This window comes from Paroedura picta, chromosome 4 (assembly GCF_049243985.1).
Source record: "Paroedura picta isolate Pp20150507F chromosome 4, Ppicta_v3.0, whole genome shotgun sequence".
NCBI lineage: Eukaryota > Metazoa > Chordata > Lepidosauria > Squamata > Gekkonidae > Paroedura > Paroedura picta.
Window position 1 is genome coordinate 124,378,476 of NC_135372.1, and position 12,110 is coordinate 124,390,585.

Consider the following 12,110-nt stretch of genomic DNA (forward strand, 5'->3'; position numbering starts at 1 on the left):
TGAACTAAATATTACATATATAAATTATATCAGTTCTGCCTAGGTTAGTTCCATAGGCAAAGCAGCTCTCCTCCCCACCCACCCACACTGCACTATATCTGGTCAGGAAAATATATTTGAGAAACAGGCTATTACTTTGACCACAATGAGAATTACAGCTAAGTTATACAAACAAGTCAGACACAAAAAAATACCTTAAGGTGATCCCTCCGTACAGGAAGGAGATCCAAAGCCATCCAAAAAGGAGAAAAAGCACCATTAAGGGAAACGCAAACACAAACCAAGAGCCAAAGTTTACAACATCGCATTCTGGAAAAAAGCTTTGACAAGAAGAGAGATCAATTAATATATAAACTGGGGGGGGGGGGAAATGTTACATATGCAACAAAGAGCAACAGAGGAAACAAAAATTCCAGATATGAATACCTGGAATATAAAACATCCCAAATGTAGCCAACATTTTTAACTACTGATTTTTAGTACTTTGGCATGAATGGCCTCCATATTCAAAAAGTCCCTTGTATTTGTATACACACACACCTTGTATTCACAATGGGTTAGATCCAGCAAAAATTTCCACTGATGGAAGTGGTGATTTTTGTCAATTCCCCCCTCTTGCAGCAGATCTCCAACTCCCTAGGGGGGGCGTTTGGGGCTGCAGCAGAAGGAGAAAGTGGAGAAATGACCTCAGTGATGGAAATTCCTTCAGTCAGCAGAGGTTTTACACAGGATCCAACCCAACATGTACACAACCTCCCCACCACCACCACAACAAACAAAGAGGATAGACTGTTTGCATGCATACACATACGTAGATGCATATACATGTGCATTCTGGATCACACATGATGGCTACAGCTATTTAAAGAAAGCCCAGGACTCATTCATGTGCTCCATTGCATGCAGAACCTACAAACTACCAGAAGGAATTGTTGGCCTAGCTTTGAACCACATACGTATATTTATTTAATTTTATTTATGCTTCAATTGATAACCTGCCACTACCACACAGTGGCTCACAGTAGGTAACAATAATTTAAAACCCATATAAAATTCCCTAAAAACATGATAACCCTTATAATCCTCCCTGGTGGCAAAATTCCCATCCCAACTAAAGCTCGACACATTTTTTTGATAAAAATCAGTGCTGCGGGAGGGGGCGGGATGGACTGGCTAGCCAGTGGGGGGCCCAGACCTGACTATAAGAACCCTTCAGCCACTCAGTCATTCTTAAGCAGTACTTGGATGCTTTAGGATGCTTAGGGCTGATTCTGTGTTGAGCAGGGGGTTGGACTAGATGGCCTGTATGGCCCCTTCCAACTCTATGATTCTATGATTCTACCTTTTCCTACCACTATTCCACTTCCCCATAGTCCTCTGTGAACGACCTACCCCATCCCCATCCATACGTCATGCTGAGACAACCATTGTAACTTCCTCTGCTCTCAGAAGGAATGCAAAACAGGAAAAAATCAAATCCCCCATCAACTTGCTACAACACAATAACTACAAAAGTCTTCTTTGTCCCCCCTGCCTACCCAGGCACTACATCTTTAGCCATTCGGAGCCGTGTGCAGCTCCTGAGTCACAATTTGGCAACTCCCGGCTATTAGCAGCACTGGCACATCAGTCCCATCCCCCATACCTCTTTAGCTGCCCCAGAAGAAGGAGATTTGGTGCTGTTCCAGTGAGTGTTGCTGTCCCACCAATACTGGCAGAGTAAGGGATAGAAATGAGGAAACCTTTCCAAATGTTAGTCTTGTATTCTTCTTCCACCCTTAAGTCTGAGGAAACGTCAAGGGTCACGTCCTTCTTCTCTGTCAAGTCATTTCTTCAAAACATTTCAAAAAACAATCCTTGAAATCTGTTGTTTCCTTGTGTAGGTGCTGTTTCTTTTCTTTCTTTTAAAAAAACTGGCTTGGTTTTGCTTTCAGGGATAAAATTTCCACGCTGTCGATTTGCCAAACATACCCGCAAGGGATTTTCTATAAAGCTACTCTGTTCAGGGTTTGAACATGGTAGAATCAAAGCCAGGCCCGCTGAATGACTTCTGTCATTTTGTTTCGAAGGCAACATTTACTCTACCCTTATCATGTTTCCCGCACAGGGCTTAAATCAGCCTATTTTGCATGAATATAAAACCAACAGTTCCCCCTGTTCGTTTTCTGTCCCTCTTCTACCAAGAATTAACAACAGGGTACCTGAATGGCTCTCTTCAGCTTTTTGTCTTGCATAACAAAAGTGGAACACCCCAAAGTAAAAAATATTGTTAGAATCAAATAAAAATGCTTATAGCCCAAGCCTTGGAACATTGTCTTAGAATGTTTGTCCCTAAATTTCACTGGGTTCAACACAGCATACTCACAAATACATTTAAAATAGGGGGAATGGGTGCCTGAGACGGAACGGCAGAGTAGAAATTAATTAAAATTATATTTTAAAATTTAAAAACTGCCTTAGTTTCACCCTCTAGATATAGGGGAGGAATATTTTCCCTTTGAATTGGCACGTTTTGGCTGTCTGCACAATTCCTATATTTTTCCTTTCTAAGAACAATGTTAAGGGAATAGAGCTATATTATAATGTAAAGATTTGAAAAGGCACTTTATAAAAGAAATGGGACTGTGAACAATAGAACTGCATTTGGTGTGTATTATCTGTTTGCTGTATGCATTATCCTGCCCTCTGCAATACAATCTCCTGCCTTGTACTATACAATAAATGCTGTAAACAAACAACTCTCCAATACAACCAGCCATGATCACTTACTCGTCAACGCTGGCAAGAAGCTGCATCTCGGTTGACACCGTGTGAAGTTTATTATGCTGCATGGAAGCTGGAAGAGAAAGCATTTCAAGGAACTCTGAAATATAGGAAAATGTTTCCTAGACCATATTTATAAAATAAGGGTGGGGTTTACCAGTTATGCTTTAAATCAGGGGTAGTCAACCTGTGGCCCTCCAGATGTTCATACACATGGGAATTGTAGTCCATGGACATCTGGAGGACCACAGGTTGACTACCCCTGATTTAAATGATGCTAAATTCCAACCACGGGGAATACTTAAGATATCACTGGAGACACAGTCAAGTCAGTTCACATGCAAGTCATCAAGGAACAGGCAGTGGGAGGCAAGCGTGATTGAAATTTGCAGATAGGGGGATGGGACCCTTATAACCAGGGGTAGTCAAACTGCGGCCCTCCAGATGTCCATGGACTACAATTCCCAGGAGCCCCCTGCCAGCATTCGCTGGCAGGGGGCTCCTGGGAATTGTAGTCCATGGACATCTGGAGGGCCGCAGTTTGACTACCCCTGCTTATAACCATCAGCCTAGTGACCAGTCTTGCTCAGTACAGTCCATTTGGGCTGGGAGGAGCTCTCCAGGGTTTCTAGCAGAGAAGGGTCATTCTCAGCACCTGCAGTTTATGAACTTTTCTCCTGACAATACAAGAGATTAAATGTGGGAGCATCTGTACTCCAAGTGCATGTGTGTGTGAAGTGACATCAAGTCACAACCAACTTACGGCAACTCCAGCAAGGGGCTTTCAAGGCAATTGAAAAGCAGGGGAGCAGTTCCTCTGCAGCATCTTCCTTGGTGGTTTCCCATCCAAGGAGCAACCCTACTTAGCTTCCGAAATCCGACGAGATCAGGCTAGACCAGGGGTAGTCAAACTGCGGCCCTCCAGATTTCCATGGACTACAATTCCCATGAGCCCTTGCCAGCAAATGCTGCGAATGCTGGCAGGGGCTCATGGGAATTGTAGTCCGTGGACATCTGGAGGGCCGCAGTTTGACTACCCTTGGGCTAGACCACGTTGCCTTCCCTCCCTCTGTACTCAAAGTCCATACTTTTAAACAGAACAAAGTCTGAGTCCAGGGGGCCCCTTTAAGACCAACAAAGTTTTTTTCAAGGTGCAGGTTTTTGTGTGCAGGTACATTTCTTCAGACAATGAAATGGAAATCATCAGGCTACTTATATAAGTAAGCGACTTTACTCTCTCCTTTTATATATAGTTTGGTGATTTCCATTTCATGGTTTCAATGAATGCTCACACCTTGAATAAAACTTTGTTGATCTTAAAGGTGCCCCTGGACTGACACTTTGTTCTGCTACTTCAGACCAAGGCAACCTACCTGAATCTATACTTTTAAATTCTGAGCCATGAACTCTCCCTGCTTGCTGTCAATTTATGCCAAATTCTGTGAATGCCTGAATACTGAGGACACCCTAGTAAAAGGTTACATTGTGAGCCTTCATTAATGCAAGTCCCAAAGTGAGGAGATATAATTCTGTGAATGTCTTAAATAGATGCACATGTTCTCTTTCTACAGATGTCTGCCAAGGAATGTCAAAGGATCACTTTTAGCCAGCTTTCAACATTCGCCAGCATATCTCAGCATTTTTAGATATTTTAAAAATGAACTCAGGTCTCATATTCACAGGCAAATGCCAACATTAACCAGTTTCTATTCTTTCTTAAAGAATAGAACAAATCCATCTAACACAAAAAGATCTGAGGAGAGGTCACAGCTCAGTGCTAGAGCACCTGCTTGCAAGCAGAAGGTCCCAGGTTCAGTCCTTGGCATATACAGTTCAATGATTTCAGGTACCAGGTTTAGAAGAAGAAGAAGAGTTGGTTTTTACACCCCATTTTTCACGACCCAAAGGAGTCGCAAAGCAGCTTACAATCGCCTTCCCTTCCTCTCTCCACAACAGACACCCTGAGAGGTAAGTGGGGCTGAGGGAGCCCGGATATTTCTGCTCGGTCAGAACAGCTCTATCAGTGCAGTGGCGAGCTCAAGGTCACCCAGCTGGCTGCATGTGGGGGAGCGGGGAATCAAACTCAGCTACCCAGATTAGAAGCTGTCGTTCTTAACCACTAGACCAGGGGTAGTCAAACTGCGGCCCTCCAGATGTCCATGGACTACAATTCCCAGGAGCCCCTGCCAGCAAATGCTGGCAGGGGCTCCTGGGAATTGTAGTCCATGGACATCTGGAGGGCCGCAGTTTGACTACCCCTGCACTAGACCAAGACCTCTGATACCCTGGAGAAATGTTGCCAGTCTCATGCAAAACCAATTCATCAATAGGTAATTTTTTTGGAAAGTCTCTTTTTCTCTTGAATGCAGTATATTGGCGAGTTTCATTTCCCATCAACAGTGTCTGGGATCACTAAACACTGGAATGTCCTCGTGCTTGTTTCGGCAGTACATATACTAAAATTGGAGTGATGAAATGTCCACTTGCTATTTGGACCCAAGATTTCCCTGTGCTAATGTTGCCTGTTCCAGTTCCACATGTTAGGAAATTACGAGAAAGGTACATCATGGGCAAAGTCTATGGACTTGCTCACCCTACTGTAAAAGGCATGTAAGGGCAGACTGCTCAGTGACCCATTGACTTTTGGAGGGTCATTTTTTTACATTTCACTTATTCATCGGTGCAATGCTCAGAGAAGCAACAGAAGTGAGGTTCGTTTCTATGAATCCAATAATAAATAAATTGGCAAACGCTGGAAGGAAGAACACAGATACACTGGCAGCCAAGTTGGTATCCCTTATCTCCAACATATTGACATAATATTAAAATATGAAAGGTGGCATATACCCATTGCTTGTAGTATAGGCTTTAGATCCAGAAAAGTCCACAAGGTGGAGGAGGGAAGGGTAGACAGCATGAAGCCCATTAGAACTGCTTGGAACGCAGGTGGGGTTGTGAGCTCAGCTTGCAGTGGGCTTGTGGTGTGGTGGAAGGGCTTCCCAAATCTGCACTACTTCCAATGGACCGATTTTAATAGGACATTTTAAATGAAAGTAAAAGGTAAAGGTAAAGGTATCCCCTGTGCAAGCACCGTCATGTCTGACCCTTGGGGTGACGCCCTCTAGCGTTTTCTTGGCAGACTCAATACGGGGTGGTTTGCCAGTGCCTTCCCCAGTCATTACCGTTTACCCCCCAGCAAGCTGGGTACTCATTTTACCGACCTCGGAAGGATGGAAGGCTGAGTCAACCTTGAGCCGGCTGCTGGGATTGAACTCCCAGCCTCATGGGCAGACAGATTCAGACAGCATATCGCTGCCTTACCACTCTGCGCCACAAGAGGCTCATTAAATGAAAGTACCATTACTGTTTCCCAGCATTTAAACAATGGTAAATGAAAGTACCATTGTTTAAATGCTGGGAAACAGTAATGTTCCAGCACTATTGGGTAAAAGGTTTCCATCTGGCAACTCAACTGCTGGTAGGTTTACATTTTACATTACATTGTAGTGAAGGATGCAATGAGCCCTTCTGACTTACCTTGGTTTTCTTCATTTTCCTTGCTAGAGGCTTCTCTCTCTCCAAAGAGACTCTTCAGAATTGCTGTGGCGATGGGCAGCATCATGGCTGTCGAGGCTGTGTTACTCAGCCACATGGACAAGAAGGAAGTTGTCAACATCATTCCTAAAATGAGCCTGGAAGGAAGGAAGGAAGGAAGGAAGGAAGGAAGGAAGGAAGGAAGGAAGGAAGGAAGGAAGGAAGGAAGGAAGGAAGAAGAAAGAAAGAAAGAAAGAAAGAAAGAAAGAAAGAAAGAAAGAAAGAAAGAAAGAAAGAAAGAAAGATTTAGAAGACCATGCTTGGGGAGTATTTTCCAGCCCCATCCCCAGGCTGTGAACAAAGCAGTCTCTCGCTATACTCCCTAAAATACAACTGGGATCAGTGTCAATTAGATTCCAACAATATTGAAGTAGCTTCATTTCTCCTCTTCTGCTAGTCCAGAGGGGAAACTAGGGAACTTTTCACATGATTAAAATGAATTCAATTCTGTAGCTCTCCATTTGTATGGATCTAGCCGTACATCATGGCCTAATCGGTGCTTGACAGCTTCCTATTCACACAGTTCCAGGCATGCAGCAAAAACAGAAGGCCTACTGTGATTCAGAAAGCAGCTCATGCTAATGCTGAACCACATTGGACATGGTCCCCCATACTGGACATGCCCCCAGCCTGCCATCGGTCACACCATACATATCTAGTCCACATACAGCAGTGAGGTTTCTGGCAGTCTCTGCAGAAATTCTCAGCACAACTGACGAAGGAGGCCCTCAAGGAGAACAAGAAGAGCTGGGGCTCAGTGGCCATAAATCTGTATTGCATGGAGGAGGCAACTGGTCCAGTCCCAGCACTTACAGTTAAAAGGAGTAGGAAACCAGTGATGTGAAAGGCTGACGCCCCTGGAATGCTCCTGCCAATCAGAAGAGGCAAGACTGGGCTTGGTAAACCAGTGGTCTGGCTCAGTATCAGGCAGAGAGTCACAGAAGACACAGTTATTAAAGGGGACAACTTTTCATCAGAGCACTCCTACACTTGAGTCGTATATTCACACAAGCTCTAACACATACGTATGGATGTAAGCACAGTTGAATTGGGACTGACTTCTGGAAATTGTAGTAAGGCATTTTAAGGCCATTGCCTTTCTCTGCAGACTGTTCCTTGGTAGTCTCCCATCCAAGTACTGACCCTGCTTACCTTCTGGGAGCTAAGAAGATTAGGCTACGTCATGCTACCTCCCCTCCCCTCTACCACATACTAATGAGGGGAAAGCCCCGATAAAATAGAACTTGACCATGGCACGGAAACCCTCAGCCTCCAAGGATTTCCCAAGCCACGGTTGGCAGCCTAAGCTATGCTGTTTTTTACGGGAATTCAAAGTCAATTGCCACATTGTAGTGACTCCTTTTTGGCATGTTTTCATGTCTGCTAGCGTACCCGGGATAAGGGGAGTGATTAAAAAGTCACATTCTGTCCCATGCAGCACAGATGTAAGTGGGTAAGAGGGAAGAAGGGCACCATGACTGGGAGGGGGTGAAAATGGCTGGGACAGGAAATAAGAAAAGAGTCACACCAAGTGGGGAGAGAGAACGAATGTGGCCATGATTCTCTTCTTCTTCTTCACTTTAATTATATAAAAAATGTTATTCACCTTTCTATCATGGGGCATAAAAAGCAACAACAGCAGCCCAACAATATGAAAAAAATTATCTCATGGACACTATCCACCAGCGTTTGCTCAATCTAATTACATATACTGCTTCCAATTGACGCTACACTGGGTGAGATCACATGTTCCCTGTAAGCACACGTTCTGTAATCTGAGAATTGGGGGAAATGTGAGGCTTTTGCAATAGAAGCATGGCCATCAAGAACCCACCATAATTAATAAAGCCTGTGTGTTTATTATGCAAGAGAATAAAGCCATTATTTTGAAAGACTCATAGTTTCATGGAGAAAATGTTACCATTTGTGTAGCTTTTGTTCATGGTGTTCTCCTTTGTTTCATGTAATGCTCTCTCTCACACACACACCACTCACAAATCCTATGTTAAATCGGGGGGGGGGAGGGCATTGAACCGTGTAGTATAAACTACCTTGAGGCCTTAACAATAACATGATTTAGAATGTATACAGAGAGAGTTCTTGAAATTAGGAAGTTCTCTTCATACATTACAGAGTACGTTAGATGGGCCTGAGTCTCCATCACATACTCTGGGACCTGTCACATGTGATTTGCAGATTCTACTCAATTTCCTGGCATATGGTGCCCAAATTGGACCACGGCTTGATAGGGGGCTACATGACCTACAGGGGAAGCCCACAAGTGTCATCCAAATAGCTCACCCGCATGACCCCTGCAAGTCAAGAAAATGGTGCAGGGGGAAGGCTGAAGACCATTTATACATGCTACAGTCAAAATCGAAACTGGGCTTCACACAGAAATGCAGAGAACCTATAAGCCATGTATGATTGTTTGACAGAACTCTTGACCAGCACCAGAGCGAGCTGGGTTCAAATCCTTGCTCAGACCTGGAGCTCACTAGGAAAACTTGGACCAGACATCCTCTCAGCCTAAATTACCTCACCGAGTTGTTATAAAGAGAAAATGGAGGGGTTCAGAACCATGTGTGCTGATTTCAACTCCTAAGAGGAAAGGCAAGCTACACAGTCAGGAGATACCTTAAAGAGATATTACATGATACACATTAGAAGAATAACAACTGGATAGATAACAGAAAATTACAAATCAGTTGGAGGCTTATAGAATCCCTGGGGCTGTAGATAAAGCTTGAAAGCTTGGTGTAGTGGTTAAGAACAGTGGCCTAATCTAGAGAACCGGGATTGATTCCCTGCTCCTCCACATGCAGCCAGCTGGGTGACCTTGACAAGTCACAGTTCTTAGAACTGTTCTCACAGAGAAGTTCTCTCAGAGCTCTCTCAGCCCCGCCTACCTCACAGATGTCTGTTGGGGGAAGAGGAAGGGAAAGGTTTTTAAGAGTCGCTTTGGGACTCCTTTGGGTAGTGTAAAGCCGGGTATAGAAAACCAGCAGTTCTTCTAAATGCTCTGAGGACTCTTGGAGAAGAGGGTGAGGAAAGGACCACTGAAGGCCCCATGGGAGAAAGGGCAGCAATAAAGTTTCCTTTTGTGACTCAGAACATTTAAATGAATAAATATTCTCATCAGGCCAACAGTAAAAAAAAAGCACTTTCTAAAAATTACAGTGTTACTGAGTTAGATCATGTTTCCAAATAAACGCCTTCTTGGGCCAGCCACAACAGCTATGACAATGTCGTTTCCTCATCATAGATGAAAAGCATCTAGAATGGTTGCTTGACGGGATGAAGGCAGTGAGTGACATTTTCATGATTATCTGGACTGTGAGATTCAGCTGCTGAGATTTCTCTAAATTTTACAAAGTTGTACAGAAAGGAAAACAGCCTCTTGTGGCGCAGGGTGGTAAGGCAGCAGACATGTGGTCTGAAGCTCTGCCCATGAGGCTGGGAGTTTGATCCCAGCAGCCGGCTCAAGGTTGACTCAGCCTTCCATCCTTCCGAGGTCGGTAAAATGAGTACCCAGCTTGCTGGGGGGTAAACGGTAATGACTGGAGAAGGCACTGGCAAACCACCCTGTATTGAGTCTGCCATGAAAACGCCGGAGGGCGTCACCCCAAGGGTCAGACATGACCCGGTGCTTGCACAGGGGATATCTTTACCTTTACCTACCTTTACAGAAAGGAAAATTCCACTTAGCACAACAGCACTGTGGTAGTAAAAGCCACACCTAGAAAAAGAGTCTCAGTCTAGTGCTGGCAATTTGAGGTATCTAGATAAATAATTGTTTTAATTCCATAGTGGAAAGTGGGGAATGGCATGCTTATAATTAGTGTTAAATAATAATAATAAGACAAGTTGGTTCTTATACGCCACTGTTCTCTACCCGAAGGAGTCTCATCGAATCATAGAATCATAGAGTTGGAAGGGACCTCATGGGTCATCTAGTCCAACCCCCTGCACTATGCAGGACACTCACAACCCTATCGCTCATCCAATGTAACCTGCCACCCACTTAAGCCTTCACAGAATCAGCCTCTCCGTCAGATGGCTATCCAGCCTCTGTTTAAAAATTTCCAAAGATGGAACATTACATTCGCCTTCCCTTCCTCTCCCCACAACAGACACCCTGTGGGGTAGGTGAGGCTGAGAGAGCCCTGATAGTACTGCTCAGTCAGAACAGTTTTATCAGTGCTGTGGCAAGCCCAAGGTCACCCAGCTGGCTGCATGTGGCGGGGAATCAAACCCGGCTCACTAGATTAGAAGTCAGCGCTCCTGACCACTACACCATACTGGCTCTCAAGGGTACTGTGATCATATTGAAAAGCATACTTCCAATATTTGATAGAATAGGGTTGCCGACTCTGGGTTGAGAAACCCCTGGAAATTTGAGACTGAAGCCTAGAGAGGGTGGGATTTGGGGTAGTGAGGGACCTCAGAGGGTTATAATACCATGGAGACCATGCTCCACAGCAGCCATTTTCTCCAAGATGGCTGATCTCTATAGTCTGGAGTTCAGCTATATTCCCAGGAGATCTCCAGGCCCCACCTAGTTTTGGATAACTCTACAGAAAGACCATCATGCAGATGTAAGAAGGGGGGAGTCAGTAAGGCTAAGACTGCACAGATGAGAGTCAGTCTATGAGCCCTTTTAATTTTAAAATACCATTGCTTTCTATGCTTTCTCTCTCGAGACTGGGAAGGACAGGTGTACACCCATAGAAAATAATGGCCCTTTAAATTGTAGAGGGCTGGGGCCTTGACTCTCAGCTGGCGAGCTTCTCCTGCTGACCAGCATGACTCAATTCCAATATTAGCAGGAGTGATAATGAGGCTTGTGCCAGAAAGACAGGTGCTGAATATTGCCAACCCATTTAAAATAGCGGCCATCTGAAGGGGTCATATCTGAATCTGACTCTACACCCCTATTGGCCTTTCAGATCCTTTCGATGGGTCCACCTTGCTCAGGCCTGTACTTTCCACTTCTGCAATCAGGTTAACAGCAAGTTCAGGTATTGCCTCAGTCACCTGGCTGGCTGGACTCCCACGAACATGAGGATCCTCAGAGCAATCCTGCGATGCAGATTCCACTCCTCAATGGCAGCTGCCATGATCAAGCCGCTCAGGAAGAGGAAATTGGTGTCTAAAAAATATTGGGGGCAAACTTTGCTGGCCGGGAGGATCCCCAGGAAGGGAAAGAGAATTATGGGAAGAAGAGCTGTCACAGACAATGGCAACGCCTCGGTGCACCAGTAGAAAGCCATGAGTAGAATTACATAGAGGCATTTTCCTTCCTGAAAGAAAAACAAAAGAGAAAAAGGTCAGAGGTAATATTATGCACTGTTTAGCTCTTGGGAATGAAGCAAAAAAAAATCCCTTTCCAATTCTTATCTTCTTTTCTACACCTTACTCATTTTAATACCAGCACTACAAATCAGGCAACCAGTATTTTTAATGGACATTTTAGGTTGCCACACCACTATCCTACAATATCTCAGTTCATTAGTTTATAGCCAGCCTCCTCTCCAGAGCAGAAGATAGGTTATTTATTTGTTGTATATTTGACACTGTACTAGTCTGGGCCTCCAATGCAACAATGCAACCAGGTTCTCTCCGAATCTCCTTATATGGCCACCCACAGCTGCTTTTTTAAAAAATGAACATTTATGGAAAATATTCTCATTACAAGGTAGCACATGTAGTTTTTACTCCATCTCTTTCCAGCCGGAGATGACCTTAGGCAC

General features: G+C 44.4%; 1 protein-coding gene across 2 annotated transcripts in view; it reads right to left on the minus strand.

The window, feature by feature from the left end:
• SLC13A3 (solute carrier family 13 member 3) overlaps positions 1 to 12,110 on the minus strand; it is a 48,555-nt gene that overhangs the window by 20,532 nt on the left and 15,913 nt on the right. For both annotated transcript variants that reach the window (XM_077335528.1, XM_077335529.1), the window contains exons 2-6: positions 11,395 to 11,660; positions 6,301 to 6,455; positions 2,770 to 2,836; positions 1,646 to 1,831; positions 195 to 320 (exon numbers count right to left, since the gene is read on the minus strand). In XM_077335528.1, the coding sequence (XP_077191643.1) occupies positions 195 to 320; positions 1,646 to 1,831; positions 2,770 to 2,836; positions 6,301 to 6,455; positions 11,395 to 11,660 (800 nt within the window). The remainder of the gene's footprint in view (positions 1 to 194; positions 321 to 1,645; positions 1,832 to 2,769; positions 2,837 to 6,300; positions 6,456 to 11,394; positions 11,661 to 12,110) is intronic.